Source organism: Rhineura floridana, chromosome 3, assembly GCF_030035675.1.
Source record: "Rhineura floridana isolate rRhiFlo1 chromosome 3, rRhiFlo1.hap2, whole genome shotgun sequence".
Lineage (NCBI taxonomy): Eukaryota > Metazoa > Chordata > Lepidosauria > Squamata > Rhineuridae > Rhineura > Rhineura floridana.
The window spans coordinates 192,482,919-192,505,107 of record NC_084482.1 but is presented as its reverse complement, the minus strand read 5'-3'; the positions used below and the strand labels follow the sequence as shown (position 1 = coordinate 192,505,107).

Below are 22,189 nucleotides of genomic sequence, written 5' to 3'. Positions count from 1 at the left end.
TTTAAAAGGTTTTATAAAGCGGGTACATCTTGCATAAATAGCATGTCTTGCATAATCCAAACTTTGTCCCACTTCATTTTGGTGGTTGTAAAAGAATGTGTTCCTCTGTAGTGGCTTTTTATGGCATGAGGAGTGATATTAATTTTGTAGAGGATGTTGTGTTTGGGGAACAGAATTTGGGATCAGTGGAGTTCACCAAATAATTGTGAAAGGAAGGAGTGTTGGGGAGATAAGACTGGAGAAGAGGAAGTTGAACCAAGGCAACAATTTTGCATTAGGTGAGAGGTCATTCCTCTCCCCTGATGGAATGAAAGCAGTAGGAGCTGGAGGAAAGATACTGAATTGGAATTGTGATGCTGCTGAATGTCTTAAAAATGCATCCAATTTGTGGGTTCTGAAGGAATGGGATAAGTTCTCTGTGTTGTGAGAGTAATGGTATTTGAATGTGCCTGATACTTACATGGTGTACACTGTAGGCTGCCTTGATTATAAGCAATATAGGATATGAATCTTAAGTAAAATAGCCAGAGGGTTTTACCCACAAGCATAACTACAGTAGGGCCCTGCTTCTTGGCGCCCCACTTTTTGACATTCCGATAATACGGCGCCAGCAGGGGCAATCAGCTGGAGGGGGACTGGAGCTCCCCGCACTCGAGCTGATCGTGCCGGAGGAGGGGAAGATCAGCTGCTACAGCTGATCTTCTGTTCTGGCGCGATCAGACTCCTGCGATCAGACTCCCACTTGAGCTGATCGTGCAGGAGGAGGGGAAGATCTGATCTTCTCCTGCTCTGGCGCGATCAGTGGATTAGGTTCCAGACCCCAGCGCTACAGCTGATCCGCTTTCTGGCAGTTTTTGCTTTGCGGCGGGGGTCTGGAACCTAACCTGCCATATGAGTGGGGCCCTATTGTGCATGTGTGTACATATCCTAGTTAGCATGTGAAAGAAGAATGCATCAGTGTACATGTTTACATAGAATAGCCCCCTTTGTATAGAACATATCAAAAGTTTCTGCTGGAAGTGTAGAGAAACTGGGTAGCTAGTACCCAGAATGGCTTTACTTCCATTTTGGGGGCAATAGGCCTCTGAATACTAGTTGTTAGGAATCACAAGTGGGGAGAGCACTGTTGCACCTACATCCTGCTTGCAGGTTTTCCATAGGCATCTGTTGGCCCCTTTGAGGACAGGATGCTAGCCTGCTATAGCAGAGCCCTTATGTTTTTTAAGGGGGGGAGGGTAATTCTATTTAGAGGGTGTCTTGTCACCACTGCTCCTCTCCCTTTCCTATGACATTTTCTAATTCCTGCCTTCCATCATCTGGTCCTTGTTCAATGTTTGTCTTAAATCTGGCACAAGAGGGTGCTTCAGCATTAGTGTGGCTTCCAGTGTTGCAGTGGAGGACAATAGTTTAAGAACTTGCTTTACATTTTAGCCTCTTTGGTGGTAGAGCAGCGTTTTGCAGACGTTTTGAACCTGCCCCTTCATCTTACACTACATTCTCACCTCACCCAGTGCCAACCATTTGCTTCACAGCAGAGCACATAGTAGCCCTTGTGCACACTATAAATATCTGTGGAATACTGCTCCACACACACATTAGAAGGAATAGAATAAGACAACTCTGTGATTTCTCCTAAAGCTGCTGTTCCCAAATCTGATTGAGATGAAGGAATTGGTTTGAGAGAAGGCATCCTTCAGTCAAATATAACTCAATGAGGATCCTCCTGGCTGGTGAGGAGAGGAAGAGTCCACCAGCCTCAGTCATATTCTTCCCAGGAAATTTCTGCCTCCCAGGTTTTCCAGCCCCACACCCAACACTCCTGCAGTTTTAAAGCCACTGTTCTAAATAAATTTAGAAAATGCCTTTAGTTAGCTGGTGCTGAAGTGGCCCTTGAGCAAGACTTCCATGGCTTAGTAGCCTTTCCCAACCAGTGTGCCTCCAGATGCTGTTGGACCACAACTCCCATCAGCCTCAGCCAGAATTGCCAATGGTCAGGAAGATGGGAGCTGTGGTCCAACAACATCTGGAGGCACACTGGTTGGGAAAGACTGGGTGGCTGACCTTTGTTCCTCTGCTTTGGCTCTATTTCTTCTCATGCTTACTAGTTTCTCCTTCTCTTAAGCATATGACATTCCCTTACATTGAGTCCAGCCACAGGTCCAGCTAGCCAATGCTGACTACTCAAACAAGCGTCAGTTCTCAAATCTTTCCCCATCCTCCTGCCTTTCAGTTGGAGATGCCAGGTGTTACACCTGGAGCCTTTTTTATGCAAAGCATCTTCTCAACTGCTGTTCCTATGGCTGCTTCCTTGCTCTTAATAGCAGAGCTCTTTCTGTTTTACCATGTGAACCCTGGGGGTAATGCAAACCTGTAGAACGTAGACTTATTTCTCTTGCTCAATTTGTATATTATGCAACAGCTCAACTACAGAATTTGGAGAAGATTGGCAAGTAGCAATTTTGTGCCAGGAAAGATACAAAAGGTAAACTGATGCGCAAGTGGGAGAACATGCAGGAGGGGCAGGGGAGGTATCAATGCAGAAACTCCTTCCAACTTCAATCATATTGCAGCTTCTGACCAGTACAGTTATGAGCAGTGCAGCTTGATGAAACTTGCAGAATATGAGCTGGAACACTTGCTAGAAAGTATTGAGAGAAGTTTGAAGTATTGCTAGTTATGTAAGGATACCATAATTCTATCTGAGGCATGGGGGAGCCGTCTCTTCCCCCACACCCTACCAGTGCTTAGTTTGCACATGATTAGGGATGTCTCAGTGACCGTTGGGAGATAGAAATGAGGCATATGTGAGTACATAACCAAAAGTAATCTGTATTGCATTTTCTTCATGCATCCCAAATTTCTATGGATAGTGCAGACTGCAGCTGGGGAAGATTTGCATTGTGAGCATATAGAACAAAGTACCACCATGTACCTTGAAAGTGCCCGGTGTTTCAGTTCCCTGTAGAGATTGCAAGTTATGAGTGATTTTTTCTAAGATGGCAATATTCCACCTATTACTATACCAGATTTCAGTATTCAAACGATATGTTTTTTTCCATCCTGAAGGCCTTTTTTTATGCCAACAGGCCTATGCAGTTGTTTAAACTTTTCTTCAGTAGCCAGTCATTGTAATAATTGTTCTGTACTGCTTTTAGTATTTTTCCATTGCTGCATACACCACCCTGATTTTTTATTTCTGTAAAGAAATATGAGCACTTTTGCAGTAAGGCCTCGACAGATATGGCTGGACTCTCTCCTCACTGATGTCCAGTGGCGTTGTGAATTTGGCTTTTCAGGCCAGCATGCTGCGTGTAAACAGGGAAGGAGTGTAGTGCTGCAATAGAACACACACTTTGCTTACAGAAGACTCCAAGTTCAGACCCCGGTGTCTCTAGGAAGGACTCAGAAAGCCCCCTGGCTACAACTTTGGAGAGCAGCTGCCAGTTGGTGTAATGTGACAAAATTAAGCTAGGTAGTCAGGCTTGGTGTGAGGCAGCTTTCTGGGTTCTGTTACGGAGTGATGTAGGAGGAAAAGGGGCACTTGTGGTTGGGCTTGTGTAGGCCACCCTAACAACTATGCCTCACTCAAGGCTCTTCTTTTCTTACTTGCTTGCTGCTGATTTAGCTGGGCTTTCCTGAAAGGCAGGCTTCTGCTAGCTTTTGTTTCTGGCAACCATAGGTGGAATGTAGAATACATTCATTGTCTGTAGTCTTCAGTTTTGAAGAGTGCAAAAATGGATTTCCCCCCCTCATCTCTCTGCTTCACCAAACCGGAAACGTACAGCTGCTTCTAATCTTGGCCTTTTCTTAAGATGGCTGTCCTTGCAAGAGCCTCATGGCCTCCTCCAAAGTTGATTCTGTCAGTGCCCACGTCACTTAAAGCATTCAGGGGAATTGCCCTTCAGTTTCCAGAGATATTGGTGGGTAACACTCTAAGGAACAAGGAACAATGCTACTGTTAAAGAGTTTTCTTCTCTTTGTCACTAAATTCTTGTCTAATCTTTATTTTTGTAAGGCATATGGGAAAAACACAACTTCCTGTTTTGAACTGCACTCTGTTTTTAGCAAGGCAAATGCAGTTCCTCTGAAACGGTTAACAGTAAACCTGCTGCATGAGAGTTGCCTGGTCTAGCATTTAACCTCTCGACTATGTTCAGCTAGATCCATGAGGTAATCCAAAGTTGTATCTAGACCTGTTCACCTGATTCTGTTTATGCCTGTGCAGACTCTTTGCAGAACTTACATTCTGGTATAGTTTGTAGTCCTCACGGCTATGAGGAAATGCCGGCTGGTGAAAGGCAGGAAGTGAGTATCTTTTGAGTGCCATAGTGTGAATAGTGTCAATCTGTGTGTGTGTGGGGGGATCTTGGGGGTTCTCCTCCCCTTTGGGTGGGTGCCTGTGGGATGAGTAAGAAATGGGTGAGCAGAAGTGGGAACTAACTAAAATTCCTCGCTTTTATGTTCTTTAAGGTTTTTTTCTAGTTCACTTTTAAGAAGGTAGGATTTGGTGTCACCATTTGTTGTGCATGTGTGTGAGAGAGATGGCATGGGTGGCCAAACGTTCCAGCTGATAGGGAGGAGAGGTGAGGCAGCTAGCAAGCCATCTCTCTTTTACTCGCGTCCTTTTCTGGGACTCTCATTGCCAAGTCAGCTTCTCTCTGTTGTTGTTAACTGCCAAGTCAGACTTAAGTAAGAGTGCTGTAATTCAATATTTAATTCAAGACAGATAGGCCACCCTGGCTTGGATCACAGAGATCTGGTTGGATGAGGCAGCTGACCCTGCCATAGCGCTACTTCCTCTAGCCAGATGTTTTGAGGGATGTCAGCATAGTGGTGGTGGGAACAGAGGAAGAATCTATAAATATCCCATCATCCGCACCTTGTCCAGCAGAGGGTCTTATTATTTACTTTGGGTTGAGTCGCAGGGACAGATTTGGAGATTAAGTCGTTGTTCCACCCGTCCCACTGTCTGACTTCCCAACTGAGCTTGCAGACATGATCTCAATTTTGGTGTTTAAAGTCTCAAAAATATTAATCCTTGGAGACTAATAACCTTCTTTTCTAGCATAGCCCAGGACAACCAGGAGGCAGTCTCAATGTCTTTGGGTCCCACACACTCTGCCAATCATGTGCTCAGTATGGCTTTGGCACAGGCTCTGAGGTCTGTGGTTGGGGAAGCTGTTTCTGACTCCTTTGCCATGGACCCTGAAAGTTGATAGTGCAAGGCTTAGATCAATTTCAGCAGAAGGACTGTTGAAATGGTGGATTCCTAGAAGCAGCTAGATTTCTTGGCTTTCCAGGTTGCTCTCTGGGGGTTTTCAACACAGATCTGGCAAGTTCTCATCTCAAACTGCTGGACAGTTTCTAGATAGAAACTGGCATGGACAGCTGACACTTTTGCTCCTAAGCAGTACCTCCCACTGACTAAACGAAAGGCAGCTCCTTGGTTTTCTGAAAGATTGCTGGAAATTAAGCAGTTGGGATGGCAGCTAGAGTGGAAGCAATGGAATACTCAAGACAAATCTGACTAAACATGGCTTAGGAGTAGGCTACACCTACTCTGTGGCAGTGCTTGTCACAAGAAAAGCATGTTTGCAATGTTTTCCTCTGGAGCTATTCCACATTGTCGGATTGTTGCCGCCCTGGTCCCCTGTGTTGCAGAGGTCTGGTTGGCCTCAACCAGACGTCGGGCATTTAGTGTCATCATGCTGTAGAGCACTCTTCCAGCATAGATTCGGCAGGCATCCTCACTTTTGACTTTCAAATGTCTCTTGAAGACTTTTTTTCCTGCCAACAGGCCTACGCAGTTGTTTAAAACGTCTCTTGAGTAGCCAGTCATTTTAATTTTAAGCTAGTTTTGTATTGCTTTTAAATATTTTTATGTTGCTCACCACCCTGATGTTTTGCGAGAGGGCGATATATAAATACTTTTATAAATAAATGCATGGAGACATCTGTAGCCCATTGTTACCAGTTTTGCAAAGCATGTTTGCACTTGAATCACTCATCTCCATTCTGCTGCCGCTTACTTTGGAATCTGTTCCTGAAGTCCCCTTAGCTTCAGAGAGTCACTGCTACTTGTTGAATTTCAGCTAAGTTCAAACGAGAAAGAGGACAAAGTTCTAGGAGAATCTGACATCATATGCTCGCTCGATCCTTCCCCTTTACAGCTTGTAACAGGTAACCAGATGGTGTTATCTGGCCTGGTCACCAGAGTAGTAAATGTATCCTTTCTAGAGCAGGCTATTCTTACTGTCATAAAGAGAGGCAACAATCAAGCCACCGCCCCTTAAACCTTTAAAGGACCCTGATGACCTTAAATACTTATTGGCTGTTTTCAACATCTTCCACTACAGGTTCTCTTAGGTGAAGCTGATTTTATTTACATCCTTAGCAGTCCTGTTTTAGCACGAGCTGCCTCAATAAAGGAAACTACTCTGGTTGACAATCTGTGCCAAGAGAAGGATGGGGGAGTGTGACCCTGTTTTCATGGAGAAGTTATCTTTCCGGACTGTCTCTGTAGGTTAGAAATTTGGGCCCCTGTATTGAAGAGGGTAGAATTGAGAAGGAAATGCCATGGGACTGTTGCTCCTCTCCATGGGAATTATCCTGTGAGGTTCCGAAGGTCTCAGTATTGTCTCCTGTTGTATTTAACACAGCTGACTGAAGCCATCAGGGGATGTGGTGTCATCAATATGCAAACAACCAGTCCCCTGTTCTGGTCACTCAGTTTGTCAAGAGCACAGATAATAAACTGGTTGGCCACTGTGAGAACAGGATGCTGGACTAGATGGGCCACTGGCCTGATCCAGCAGGCTCTTCTTATGTTCTTATGTTCTTAAACTGATACCAAGCTTCTTGAATCCGTGTGTGCAGTACTCAGCTTCACATATCTTGGAACAGATCCAGAAAAAAACCTCTTTATTCCTGTGCAATGTTCTTTGATGGCGAAACATGTGGTGGCTGCATCTCAAGGGCCACATGACCCCTGCAGTCTTTATGCCTTTCTTTCAGCTGCCAAAAGTTTGCAATAGTCACTGCCTTATTCCAAAAAGAGGTGTGAGATTCTGTGCTGCAGAGTGTTGGTCACTGGAGCAGCTGTCTTGCTCGTCTCTCATGTACTTGATCTGCATTTTTCTTAAATCTCCTTCTTGAAATCTGTGGAGCCTTTGTTTTATTTTGTGACTCCCTGTCCTCTGGGTGCATAGATGCTGTGTTGTCCTGTCCAGGTGCCTGCCATCCTGGCTGAGCTCTTTCTAATCCCTACCAGAAGTGGTTGTTCAGGAATCTGACTGATTTAAACAGATGTTGGAGGAATCCTCTTGAGAGCTTTGCTGAGCAGGATGAATGGACACCACAGAGGCACCTAAATGTAGCCTTTCTCGCCTTCACTCCCTGGGATCCTCAAGCAACTGCATTTCTTTTTCTTTTGCGTAAACAACAGACTGTAGGCCACCATAGGACTTTTTTTGTTTTTGTTTGTTTCAGGAGTCCAAATATATTCAGGTAATCCAGTCAGTACTGATTGCCATCTTGAGTGAGAAACTGAGGTTGCAGTAGAGCTGGCTGGCCAGCACTAGACACTAGTGAAGGGGGGAATTAGCTACCATGGAAGTTTTATTTAGATTAGTGGAAGTCCTATGTTGCACTCTAGTGGGCTTCAAAGTATTGAATGGCTAAGGGGCAGTTTTCCCTCTGTGTGCCAGTGTGGTGTAGTGGTTAGAGTATTGGACTACAACCTGGGAGACCAGGGTTCAAATCCCCACATAGCTGTGAAGCGCACTGGGTGACCTTCACTGCCTCTCAGCCTCAGAGGAAGGCAATGGTAAACCACCTCTGAATACCGCCTACTGTGAAAACCCTATTCATAGGGTCGCCATAAGGTGGAATCGACTTGAAGGTGGTCCATTTTCCATTAGTATTAACTCGCAGGTCACGGGGAGAGGAGGGTGGGAAGTAAATTTCAATGAGAAATATTTTCCCTGCAGTTAGTATTTATTTTTGAAGTTTGCTGTCCAGTAAAAATACATGAGCACTTTGTCTCTCTCCTACCAGGCTTAAAGGAGTGTTTCCAAGAATACTGTTTGAGGTCTCCCTGGGTGGCTGTTAGTGGGTGTTAAGCCACGTACGCACATTGGCATATTGGTGAAGAAACTTACCTCTACTCACTTCTTGCTGAGATGCAGCTGTTCCACCTTGCATGTGTCTGCATCCCAACAATGTTCAAGCTTGACGGTGTAGAATTCTGCACTTCATAAAATTCTGTAGTCAAGCAAGACAAATGCTGCAGTTGGAATTATATATAGGATTGTTATACACTAGGCAACTGTGCAATATATTTTAAGAAAGGAATGTGCACACAGTATGTAAAATACTGCACATCCTTTTCTCTGATGCAAACAACATATAGGTTTTGGCAAAATGTTCAGTTCTGGGGAAACAGAGGGGAGTGCCACTCAGAATGTATTAAGAGAGATTCAGTATGTTGTGAAAGGTATACCAGGAATACCAGATATTGTGACAGGTATTCCTCCTTCTGGACAGAAGAGTTGGATATAAAATTAATAAATAAAAAAATAATAAATAATATTTATTCATTTTTAAATTTATATCCAGCCCTTCCTCCCAGTAGGAGCCCAGGGCAGTGAACAAAAGCACTACAAACACTATAAAACATCATAAAAACAGATTTTAAAATATATTAAAAACAAAAACATATTAAAACAAAACATGTTTTAAAGCATTTTTAAAAAAGGTTTAAAAACCTCTATTTTAAAAAAGTTTAAAAACCTCTATTTTAAAAAAGTTTAAAAACATATTAAAAAGCAATTCCAGCACAGATGCAGACTGGGATAAGGTCTCTGCTTAAAAGGCTTGTTGAAAGAGGAAGGTCTTCAGTAGGCACCAAAAAGATAACAGAGATGGCACCTGTCTAATATTTAAGGGGAGGGAATTCCACAGGGTAGGTGCCACTACATTAAAGGTCCGTTTCCTATATTGTGCAGAATGGACTTCCTGATAAGATGGTATCTGCAGGAGGCCCTCACCTGCAGGGCGCAGTGATCGACTGGTTATGTAAGGGGTAAGACGGTCTTTCAGGTACCCTGGTCCCAAGCTGTACTGGGCTTTGTATACCAAAACTGGAACATTGAACTTGGCCCGGTCGCTAATAGGTAGCCAGTGCAATTCTTTCAGCAGCGGAGTGACATGTTGGCAATACCCTGTCCCAGTGACCAGTCTCGCAGCAGCATATTGCACCAACATGGACAACAGTGGTCAGGCTATCCCTGTCCAGAAATGGCCGCAGCTGCATTACAAGCTGAAGCTGGTAAAAGGCACTCCTAGCTTCTGAGGTCACCTGGGCCTCTAGCGCCAAAGATGGAACCAGGAGCAACTCCAGACTATGGACCTGCTCTTTCAGAGGGAGTCCGACCCCATCCAAAGCAAGCAACTGACCAATTATCCACACTCGGGAACCACTAACCCACAGCGTCTCCATCTTGCTAGGATTCAGTCTCAGTTTATTGGCCCTCATCCAGCCCACCACCAAGTCCAGGCAGTGGTCCATTCAGATGTTACAAAGAAATAGAGCTGGGTATTGTTAGCTTGCTGCTGACACCTCACCCTAAATCTCCTGATGATTGTTCCCAAGGGCTTCATATAGATGTTAAACAGCATGGGGGACAAGATGGTACCTTGCGGCACTCCACAGCATAGAATCATAGAATAGTAGAGTTGGAAGGGGCCTATAAGGCCATCAAGTCCAACCCCCTGCTCAATGCAGGAATCCAAATCAAAGCATACCCGACAGATGGCTGTCCAGCTGCCTCTTGAATGCCCCCGAGCCCACTACCTCTCCATTATCCATTGGTTCCATTATCGTATGGCTCTAACAGTTAGGAAGTTTTTCCTGATGTCCAGTCGAAATCTGGCTTCCTGCAACTTGAGCCCATTATTCCGTGTCCTGCATTCTGGTATGATTGAGAGGAGATCCCAACCCTCCTCTGTGTGACAACCTTTCATGTACTTGAAGAGTGCTATCATATCTCCCCTCAGTCTTCTGCAGGCTAAACATGCCCAGTTTTTTCAGTCTCTCCTCATAGGGCTTGGTTTCTAGTCCCCTGATCATCCTTGTTGCACAACCGCCAGGGGGCCGAAAGACAATTACCCAATACTATTCTCTGAAAATGACCCTGGAAATAGGATCAGAACCACTGCAAAACAGTGGCTCAGATACCCATCTCACCAAGTTGACCCAGAAGGATACCATGGTCAATGGTATCAAAAGCCACCAAGAGATCAAGGAAGAATAACAGGGTCGCACTCCCCCTGTCCTTCTCCTGATAAAGGTCATCCATCAGGGCAACCAAGGCCGTTTCAGTCACACAACCAGGCCTGAACCCAGACTGGAATGGGTCAAGATAATCTGTACTTGCAATTGCTGCACCACAACCCTTTCAATCACCTTCCCTAAGAAGGGGGTATTTGCGACCGGGCGATAGTTGTCGCAAACCAATGGGTCCAGAGTGGGCTTTTTCAGGAGCAGTCACATCACTGCCTCTTTCAGGGTGGCTGGAACCACTCCCTCCCACAATAATGTGTTGACCACACCCTGGATCCACTTGGTCAAACTCCCTTGGCAAGCTTTAATAAGCCAAGAAGGGCAAGGGTCAAGAGGACATGTTACTGGTGGCATCGTCACAAGCACCTGGTCCACATCATCAGGCCGCATCAACTGAAACCAATGCCAAGAGGTTGCAGCAGACGTTGCACTGGACATCTCACTGGTGCCTAGAGTAGATGTGGATGGGGCAATAAGAAGGTCCCTGGGAAAAGACTGAAATGAGCAACGTCCCTCAAATCAGTCTACTGAAAGCCTTAAGACTGCTGCTGGTCTTACCACATTTGCTGATTTCATAAGGACTAGGAACATGGCTTATTTTTAAATGCAAAGTGAATGTCCCAGAAAGTTTCAAGAACTTCCACATTCTGCATTTGAAGTTACTCTGTGTGTGTGTGGCTTTTTTTGCAAGATAGCAGCAATGATACTAGAAGGTGATTCTGTACATCATAACTTTGGGGGCCCATCTTCTTGCTCTACCCAATAAATGGTTATATCTCAGCCTTGGGTGTGCAAACCCAATGCAACATTGCCGTGTGGTTGTCATGTATCATTTGAAACAGCTACACTTACGGTTCTACTGAGATGACCATATAATGGCTAACTGCAGCAGGTAGCCGGGATTCCAGAACCTCAGAATGACTCAGGTCTTGCACACCCTTGGCTGCACAGTATATATAAACCTACAATGTTAAATACATATGGCTGGGATTCTTACTGAGTGGGGATTAAGATGGTTACAGATGCAGCTGCTAAGCAGCAGAGGCCAAAGGGAAGTCAAGAAAATTAGAGAATCAAGGTACTGGCTCTGGGGGCAGCTACGGAATGGAGAGAGTTGGACCAGGGGGTTTACAGGTCACTGACACTGCAGCCTCATAGCATGAAGTGTGAACAGTTAGATTAAATGGTACTGAACCATACTTGTATACCTCTCACACATTCCCTGTCTGCGCTCTCATATTCTTGAAACCAACAAGTCTATAGTTAATATATGCTGTCAGCTCTTGTTATGCAGTGTGGTTTGCCAGTATTTTCAGTTTCCATAACTGGGTTCATGCCTGTTGCTCCACTATCACATGACAAAGGAATTCTGAGCAGGGGTAAATTTCAGGGCTTGATAATTTGCTGCTGCACACTTTTGAAAATGAGAGACTTGACATGTAGAACAAACTGGTTTTACTTAATACTCTGCAACTCCGACTTAGTGCAACATATCTCAAAGTGGTTCCTTCCTTAGGTTTCAGTTCTCTGTTGACATTGCCTGGAACTGCTTTCCTTCGTGCATCCATTCATGGAAAGTTTGATTCTAATGGGCAGGGTGTGTAGACTTAAATGCAAGCTTCAGGGCTCTCCAGTTTCATTCCCTGAGACAAGGAAAAGCAAACATGTACTTCTGTAATGGGGCTGCCCATCAGAAAATGAATCCTATTTTGATAATCAGCCACTTCTTTCCCAATTGGTTAATAAAATATATTTGCATATTCTATATTTAAGCCTGCTTGAGATCTTACAATTTAATAAAAGCTACCACTCACTGTTAAAAAGCCATCTACTAGTTCCCCTCTATTTGGCACTGGTTAGGTCTCATCTTAATACAGCATCCAGTACTGGACACTGCTTTTGAAGAAGGATGCAGACAAACGAACAAATTCAGAGGAGGACAACAAGGATGATCAGGGGACTGGAAACAAAGCCCTATGAGGAGAGACTGAAAGAACTGGGCATTTTTAGCCTTGAGAAGAGAAGACAGAGGGGAGATATGATAGCACTCTTCAAGTACATGAAAGGTTGGAGGGCCAGGAGCTCTTCCCGATCATCCCAGAGTGAAGGACACAAAATAATGGGCACAAGTTACAGGAAGCCAGATTTCAACTGAACATCAGGAAAAATTTCCTGTTAGAGCAGTATGACGATAGAACCAATTACCGAGGTAGATGGTGGGCTCTCCAACACTGGAGGCATTCAAGAGGCAGTTGGACAGCCACCTGCCGGGTATACTTTCAGTTGGATTCGTGCACTGAGCTGGGGGTTGGACTTGATGGCCTTATGGGCCCCTTCCAACTCTACTATTCTATGATTGGTTTGTTCTTTATTGTGGTGACTACCAATACCCCAACAGCCTCAAAAAGAAAGAGAGAAGGGGTTGCCTAAACTTATAGCCCCACCAAGTAAAACAGCCTGACTTTAATTCATCCTGATCTGTGGTGAACTGCTGCTGGATCCTATAGTCTCGGTTCTGCAATTACGGGTTGGGCTTTGTGCCAGCCCATCCTGCATTTGGGTGCAGGCCACCATAGGTAATCTCCATTCAGTTTTGTGGTTTTCTCAAGAACTTGTGCTCTTCCTTACCCTGAAAGAAGAGCTGTTCATACTTTGTTCTCCCAAAAGATGAAATTCTGCTTTCCAAATAAATTATGCAAATGACAGATACACAAAATTGCCTTGCGTGCAACAAGCTCAAGTTAGTTTCCTTGTTCTGAACTCAAGTCCTGGCTGGTGGTGGAAGGAGGAGTGTGGTTTTTTGGCCAAGGCGCACCTACCTGCCCTACACCCGACATCATGCACGATGTTGGGCGTGGGGCAGATAAAGACCTGGCTCAGATGAAATTACTTCGTAAAGGGCATAGCCAAACCTGACAATCAGTTGATTGGTACTTTGCCGGCCAGAAGGGGTCCCCTAAAGTTATTGTGATTAAGATTGGTTTTTTGATCCAGCAGTCACTCCGAACACTTCAGCAGTGCCTCCTAGTGGAGCTTCTTGCTGATTATGTACCGGGCGCTTTTCAGCTTCTGTTTGGGGGCACTACCGTGCATTTTAAACAAGGGTGGTCCTGTCCATCTGTCACACTTGCCCACTGCAGGTGGGGAAGATAATGATCTGGTCAGTGTCTGGTGGGGATAATTATCCCCACCCTGCCTTGGAGACTACAATGCTAAACCCACTTACCTGGGAGTAAGGCCCATTCAACAGGGCTTAGGATTGTGCTGTAAATTTGAAAAATGTCTTCTGGGTGGGACATGGAATGGGCAAATCCAAGAATGCCTGGGTGGCAGCTGCTGCCATTAGTCCATACAGTAGAGACCCGCTTTCCGGCATTCCGCTAATGCGGCGGCTTTCATTCCCCATTTTAAAGCCCATTTTGCGGCATTTTTGTGCGACGCGCCCCATTATACTCAATGGGGTTCCGCTTTACGGCGATTTCTGCTTTACGGCGGGGGTCTGGAACGGAACCTGCCATATAAGCAGGGCCCACCTGTACTCTTTGTATAATGGCCACAGAACTGGAGGACATTTGTAGGACAGATGTTCTAATTTATTCCTATCTTCTGCAGAGTTTTCCCTACCCAGTTGGCGACAATATTGTGGCAAAAAACAATAATCCTGAAAGTGCTGCATTGTGCATTCATATTCTTTGGAATTATAAATTCAGTTATTTTGCTCTGCTTTGAAGTTTTCTTATTTTCAAGAATACTACAATGCAGCCCATTAACTGTATTACATACACGTAAATAGCCATTTAGTTGATTTCCTGTGGTGAAAGAATCGTCTCCACATGGCCAGACAGGAAACTTAACAAAAAATTATCTTCATCTACAAATGACTAACATAGCAAAATGTATGTGAGCTCGTAACGTCTGTGGGCTTGCTTGTCTGGCTGCTTTATATACCGTGTGAGCAATATAATCTCTATGCTGGCCAAGACAATTGCCCCAGTTGACTGTTTTTCTGTACAGGGTAATGGCTCCCAGCAATTGGTCGTAGGAGCCCAGAAGCAAGCAAACAAGATTGTATGGGCCCTCAGTTGCTTTGACCATGTTTTCTTCCCATATTTTCTCTGACACTGTTTCATTCCTTGTATTTCATGTGGCCCAAACATCTAGGCATGTCTTCCGCAATTGTTCCACTTCCGTTGCCCTCCTCTGCTACTTCTAAAATGAATGGTGGGGCCTACATGGAGCAAGGGACGAAGGCAGAGTGGGATTCTGGGAAGAAAGGTGGCATGCAAGTGTAATAATAAAAAATTACAAAATAAAGCGAGGATGAAGATAGACAGTGAATCAAGGCTAAATATCTCTTGGATGTTTCTCTTGCTGAAATATCTGGAAACCAGGGAGAGAGCAAGCCTATTAGATCTCTCCCACCCACTGCACAGTTGCATCATCCATTTGGAGCCCTGCGTCTGTTCTCTAGCAATCCCTAACCTTACTTGGCACTCTGTTTCACGTTGTTTGTTTTAATTTTGTGCATATCTTTTTAGTTTATTTACAGACTGTAGTGGTGGAGGGCAAACAGTGATGTCGGGCAACGAACACTGAATAGATGCCACATTGCAAATACAAAATGAGCAACCTTTCAGAGTTGTAATTAATGTTTTTCAGGTGGTTATCTGTAGCAAGTATGTGAGTCAGCATACCATGCACATGTCTTTGGGCTGCTGAAGTATATTAAGGTGTCAACAGTATTTAGTACCTTTTTGTTTGCTTAAATTGGAACAATATAAAGAAAACGCATGCTATTGTCTCTATATTTCAACAAGTATTTCAGTATTTTTTCATAATATATTTAAGCCACATTAAGGGTGCTTTAGTTTTTTAAACCTTTGTTTACTGAACGCAAGTAAAATAAACATGGGAAATTAAATCATGCTCTAAGGTATCAGCATTTTTTTCCTGATGCAAATTATCCAGAAAGTTTTGTGGAAAAACAAATCAGTAGGGGCAAGGAAGGAGGAGAGAAACAGATGACACCAGTTGTTATAGTTGTAGTTTCCACTAACACCCCTTTATTATTCTCCCTTGTTCTACAGGTCCATGGTGGTAGTCTAACACTGCCCATCAGAGGGGAGAGCACAAGGAGACAAGGTGGAGGCCTGCGCCTGTGAAGGATGCTGAAGAAAAGCAGCCTGGTTCTCTGGGGTGTGGTGCTTTTTGTGTCCTGGAATGCCCTGATCCTCTTCTTCCTGTGGACACGGCCTCAGTCTTTCTCTGACCATAGCCGCCTTACTGAACAGGTTATCCAGCTGGCCCAGGACGCAGAGGTGGAGCTGGAGCGCCAGAAGGACCTCTTAGATCAGATCTACCGTTACAGTGCCCTCTGGAACAGGAGGAAGGCCACTGAAGCCAAAAGGCTCCACCTGTCCATTGCAGCATCCCTCCATCCTTCCACAGCTGCCCCCTTGCCCCATCGAAGTCAGGTCTCTCCAGATGCTATTTTACCAGTGGTGGTGATTGCCTGCGACCGCAGCACAGTCCGCCGTTGCCTTGACAAGTTGTTGCATTACCGTCCCTCAAAGGAACGGTTTCCTGTGATTGTGAGTCAGGACTGTGGACATGAGGAGACGGCCCGGGTCATCGCCTCCTATGGAGATGCTATCACACACATCAAGCAGCCCAACCTGAGTGACATCCCCGTGCCCACTGACCATCGCAAGTTCCAGGGCTACTACAAGATTGCCCGGCACTATCGCTGGGCCCTGAGCCAGGTCTTCCGGACTTTTAAATACCAAGCGGCCATTGTAGTGGAAGATGACCTGGAAGTAGCTCCAGACTTCTTTGAATACTTCCAGGCAGCCTTTCCACTCTTATTAAATGACCCAACTCTTTGGTGTATCTCTGCCTGGAACGATAATGGCAAGGAACAGATGGTAGATGTTGCCCATCCAGAGCTTCTCTACCGTACGGATTTTTTCCCTGGGCTGGGCTGGCTTCTGCTCTCTGACCTGTGGGATGAGCTGGAGCCCAAGTGGCCCAAGGCCTTCTGGGATGATTGGATGCGACAGCCTGAACAACGGCAGGGCCGTTCATGCATCAGGCCTGAAGTATCGCGCACTATGACTTTTGGCCGCAAGGGCGTGAGCCATGGTCAGTTTTTTGACCAGTACCTGAAGTTCATCAAGCTCAACGACCGCTTCGTGCCTTTCACCCAGATGGACCTTTCTTACCTCAAGAAGGATGAGTATGAACGCTCATTCCTGGCCCAGGTATACGATGCCCCTGAGCTGCGGGTAGAGGAGCTACAGGGTAACCAGCGCCGGGACTTGGGCACTGTCCGAGTACAGTATACCACTCGAGACTCCTTCAAGGCCTTTGCAAAGGCCTTAGGTGTCATGGACGACCTCAAGTCAGGAGTGCCCCGTGCCGGCTACCAGGGCATTGTCAGCTTCCTTTACAGAGGCCGTCGTGTTTACTTAGCGCCTCCTTCTGATTGGACAGGCTATGACCCCAGCTGGAGTTAGCAGCTGATGATCCTTGAGCATGTTGGACCCTAGTGGGCAAAGGGGTGCTTGGAATGGGGGTGGGGAGGCAAAACTCTGTATTTTTTCCTTCTGTGTGGCATTCGAGTGCATTCCAGGGAAGAGGGTGGCTTTGTGCACTTAAAATACTGGGGTAGGAGGGTCGGGTTGTGGTGGTTATTTTGATGCCCCAAAGAGTGGGTGAGGTGGAGCACTCTAGGTTTGCTCTGTTCTGCTCTCCAGTGCCTATTTTCCTTCTTGATGTGGCAGTCTGTCCACTCATCAGCTCCTTGGTGGCTTCTCCAAGTTGGTGCATTTTGAGGTCAGAACCAATGCTAAACCAAAGCAACAACCCACTGAAGTTTCTCCAGCTTCAGTCCGCTCTCCCAGGCCTGCAGCTCATCAGCCATGTAATATGGCTTGCCAGGGGCTTGATAATTTCCCAGATGATGTATACAGTTCCAGACAAGCAAAAATGGGAGACTTGTTGAGCTCCTGGTGGGCCTCTTGATGTATCTGGCATGCTACATTGAGCTTGATGGCAGTTAGTGCAGGCCTGAGCAACAGGGAGGAAATGAGGGCCTTTTCTCACCGCTGGACATCATTAGATGCAGGCCTTAAAAGCAGGAAGCTCCTTTGGACATACTGAATGTGGAATGTCCCTTAGAAGGAACATTTTTATTGACCATATTGGCCATTTTTACTTGGGACTTCTGAATCACTCATTCTTTAAATATGTTCGATGGGAGAGTAGAGATGAGATCCGTGCACTGATAAAGGTGATGTAATTGTTGCTCAGGTGGAGGGGAAGTAAAGGCCTCATTGTTTTTGCCTGGGCAATTAGGTAATAGGCAGGGGGAGGGGGCAGCATGGAAGCCTGCTATCTTTTTACAGCTCCATGTTGAGGCATGTTAAAGTTAGCCTGTGAAAAGCTTGGAAGGTGGGCATTTTCTTTTCACCTTCTTACCTGGCACTGAGATGTGATTGGTTACCAAAGGAGCTTCTTGTCAGCTGGCCATTTTCTGTAAGCCACAACAACTGACAACCAAAAGCCACAGGCTGGGCCATTTCAGACTGCAAGTGGGGGAGTAAGTTCGAAGGCTCCCCCACATGAAATTCTCCTTATGTGCAAGATGAGCATGCCTGGGAGAAGGTCAGCTCTTTCTCTGACGTGTGTGAAGGAGCATTCAGACATACAAACCCCCCACTTAGTCTGAAATGGTCTTGAGCCCATATTAGCTCTCCATTTGCTTTGTAGCCACCATTCTATAATAGTTACATCACTATGAAGGCTGGCTTGATTCTAGCCTGATATCGATGCCATGTCCTCTTCCCAGGTGAGGAAGGAGACTTGGCCCAAAAGGCTGCCTTAATTCTCCTTTGCGGGGGAAGGGGGCGTCCCTAAATAAAGCCTCACAGCAAAGTTTGCTTGTCCCTCAGTGGCATTTCTCTGGCTGCCATGTTCGATCTGATCACCACCATGACTGGGAGGAGTGGGTGGAGAGAGAATTCCTTAGGCGGCGGAACACACCCCAGGAGGAGCCCATCCTTAATTCAGTGGTGCAGAAGCTTCTTCCCCATTCTTGCCTCTAGGAGGTGCTGCTGAGCTGCTCCAGAGCCACTGAAGGAAGGGGCTTCAGACTTCATATGGCCAAAATTCAGACCACACCAAAGGGTAGTATTTTGTTTTTCTTTCTTTCTTTTTTGGATGCTGTATTATTTTTTTCTTTTTCTTTTTTTTTTACATACTGTTTTCATGGTGCGTGGAGAAAGAAAGACGGTCTCTGTTTTGGAATTCCGCTGGAGTAAGGAATTCTCTCGAGTGGTCCAGTTTCTGACATGGGTATTGGGAGACCTTCCTTCCATATCTCTGCCCTTCTTATTGGTGTAGATGGGAGGACAGGAGATGGAGCCTTGGGGAACTGTGTTTGAATGGTCTGATGCCTCTGTTTAATTATGTTTTGCGCTGATATCCTTGAAAACGGCAGTATTTCTACAGAGTATTGGGATCTTGAGGGAAAGAAGGCTGTCCTGTTGAGATCCCTGATCTTGAGATTCTGGTTTTCTTTTTCAAGGGGTGATCCATCTTGGATTCTTTTAGAGAAGGAACCTCTGTGAGAGGATACATATTTGTGGGGTTTCTAGAAAAGGATTCCATTGGAAAGGGAAATAAGGAGGTAGGAAGGAGTTCAGTTACAGATTGGTGTCTCTCCATCGAAGGCAAAGATCTTCTGTTCTCCCCTTGAGTGTGCATATGGAAATGGACTCATAGGCCATAGGGAGATGGAAGATAGCAAATCGTGATGGTGAGTTGGTCTCTTTGGCACTCTCCACAGATCTCAGTCCCCCCTTTGAAACCATTCTGATTTTTTTTTTTGAGCAGTTAAGACTGCAACATCAAAATGAGTAGTAACTCCAGAACTCTTCTCAATTTTGGCTACATGTTCCTTGACTTAAAACTGATCTCCAGTGCAGGTAAAGAAGCACCTTCAGCTGTTCACATCTCTGACTGTTGAGAGGTTTGGAGGTGGGTGGAGAAAGGAGCACATTCTGTCCCCATCCGCTGTCCTTTTCTGCCTTCAGGCGCACAGGCAAAGACCCCCGGCTACTGAAGTAGATGGGGAAAAGAGAGCGGATGAAGCTACCTCCGTTTCTCACAATGGCTTACCTTGCCTGTGTGTCTACCCTTCTTCCTCTCGTTCAGGCAGGAGCTGGTACTATTCTGAAGGTTTCACCCACCTTCCCACTGCCAGTGGATGGACAGGATTTTAGGGAACAGACTCTACCTTCAATAACTACACAGGGAGTCTGACTTTGAGGACTTTCTTCCTGTCCTTCCTGCCCCAACCTCACTCCCTTGTTTTGTGTGGCATAGTTCTGTCCATCCAAAGCCATCTCTGGCCTGAAGTCTTTTTTGTCGCATGTGGTCCATTCTTGTGTTGTTGTCATAGCTCACCGTGCGACTGCCTCCCTTTCCATTTCAGAGAGTGATTTGGGTGAAGGGAATCCAGATCAGCTGAGGCGGCAGTGGCAGGAGGAAGGCTTTGGGTCAGTTGGGGAGAATCCACCAGCACCTGCCATTCCCTCCTCCTCTCCCAAGCCTCCTTCCATTCACGGAAATTCCAACGGGAACGAAAAGCTGATCAAAAGCTGGGGTGGTTGAACTAAGGTGTTTGCTAGAGATGCTGTTTTTATGTCCAAATTTCAATTGGTGAAAAGTGTGAAGATGCAAAAACTTATTTTCCACAATAAAATAAAAGCCGGTCCTTTTCAGACAGCCTGTGTCTTCATGTCTTTGATCTTGCAGAGTTGTTTAGTGTCAATTGGTCAGTGTTTCAGTAGAGTCAGACTAAGGTCGGACCGGGGTGGGGGAGGGAAATAAGCATTGCCTTATTGGTTCAGACCACAAGATTTGCCTAGTCCAGTGTTCTGACTCTAAGTGGCTGGCTAGTTTCTCCTGGGCAGCTCACAGCAGGACCTGATAGTGATTTATTGCCCCTCTCCTCTTGTTTATTGTCAGCATAATGGGATCAAAAGCACCATACGTCTTAACCTGACAGCTCCATTATATTCTGCATATGGAGTTTACATACCTAGTTATGGCTAACAAGAGCCATTGGCGAACCTGTCCTCCATCCTGATATGAGTAAATGTGGCTCAGGTGGTGGATGTTTCTGCATGATTGGCACTGAAGTGTGAAATGTGATGTACCATTAAAAAGAAAACGACAGCTTTCTCACTCATGAGGTTAGGTATGTGGGCAGTTCCTAATGAAATTTCAGGAGACAGTTGCAGAGCAGACCAGTTGAGAGGTGTCACAGGAATGGGATAAGTGATTGAATCTCTTCATGGATATAGCTTCGTTCTACCTGTATCCCACCTCGGCTTTTCCAAAACAGCAATACAAAACCCTCCATTCTCTGCAATGGGGAGTTTTTGCACAATAAGCCAAAACGTGTTGCGTTTGTGTGATCCAACTGTCAGACAAAACTAAAACAACTCCAGCAAGGTTCTGTACACTTGAAAATATACATTTAAACAGAATTTGGTGTTCGCCTCTGAATTTATTTGGGTGTGTGTGTGACCAGAATTTTGTCTCATGAAATCCCAGTTTCTCCTTTTAAAACCTCCCAGACCCAGATTTTACATGTAAGTAGATTTCTTCCCACCAGTTCAAAAACTGACAGGGGTGCCATTTATAACTAAAGTTTTTTTTCTGAAAAACAGAGCTACTGCTTTTGTTCCAAGTTGCTCATTTGAAATAAATGACTGTGTGTCTTCATAGGCAATAGCAGCAGTAGAGTAATGAAACTTGGGGCTACTTCTGACTTGGCCAGGTTTTCTTTGTGATTTTTTTTTAAATCAGAAGGTTTGTGCTTCTGTGCCTTCCAGGGCTCTGCCTCTTCCAGCTCTTGTATTTTCTTAGGATACCTGCAATTTCCTTTGACATCTGCCTGAAAATGTTTTTAAAGGGAGGACTGCAACCTCTGTGTAAGTGGCAGCTGCCACTGAGACACCATTAAGATGTGACTAGCACTTCTTTGTGACAGGTGATGACCACTGGGCTTTTGAGAAGGGATGGATTTGCTCAACTCTTATCATTGAATTAAATACCAGTTATTGCCGCCTCTGTCAAATGTGGCTATGTCAGTCTAGCTGAAAATTCTGAAAGCAGGCTATCTCTGGCTTAACTAAGCACAGATATAGGAGTTTTGTTTGGCATAGGCCTCACTTAGGGATTTGCTCTCGTGTGTTAGTGTGTATGGCTCCACCTGGTTGTTGTTATATGCCTTCAAGTTGATTACAACTTATGACGACCCTATGAATCTTTTGGATATATTAATAGGGTTTTCATGGTAAGAGGTATTCAGAGGTGGTTTACCATTGCCTTCCTTTAAGCCTATGGCACCTGGTATTCCCAGGCGGTCTCCCATCCAAGAGACCGCTCCTAAAAAAATCCTCCTTGGACCCTGATAATTTGGACAACTATAGGCCAGTAGCAAATGTCCCATTCCTGGGCAAGGTTCTAGAGCGTGTGGTCGCTCGCCAACTCCAGGCTCTCTTGGATGAAACTGATTATCTAGACCCATTTCAATCGGGCTTTCGGCCGGGGTTTGGTACAGAAACGGCCTTGGTCGCCCTGTATGATGACCTCTGTCGGGAGAAAGACAGAGGGAGTGTAACTCTGTTGGTTCTCCTTGATCTCTCAGCGGCGTTTGATACCATCGACCATGGTATCCTTCTGGAGCGACTTACGGATTTAGGAGTGGGAGGCACTGCTTGGCGGTGGCTCTGCTCCTATCTCGGGAATCGTCTCCAGAAGGTGATGCTGGGG

At 45.5% G+C, this 22,189-nt stretch overlaps 1 protein-coding gene across 4 annotated transcripts in view; it reads left to right on the top strand.

Moving 5' to 3' along the window:
- MGAT1 (alpha-1,3-mannosyl-glycoprotein 2-beta-N-acetylglucosaminyltransferase) overlaps positions 1-21,914 on the top strand; it is a 68,851-nt gene extending 46,937 nt beyond the window's left edge. For all 4 annotated transcript variants that reach the window (XM_061619090.1, XM_061619092.1, XM_061619091.1 and 1 more), the window contains one exon: positions 15,430-21,914. In XM_061619090.1, the coding sequence (XP_061475074.1) occupies positions 15,508-16,857 (1,350 nt within the window). In that variant the 5' untranslated portion in view covers positions 15,430-15,507 and the 3' untranslated portion in view covers positions 16,858-21,914. The remainder of the gene's footprint in view (positions 1-15,429) is intronic.
- The last annotated feature ends 275 nt before the right edge of the window (positions 21,915-22,189 follow it).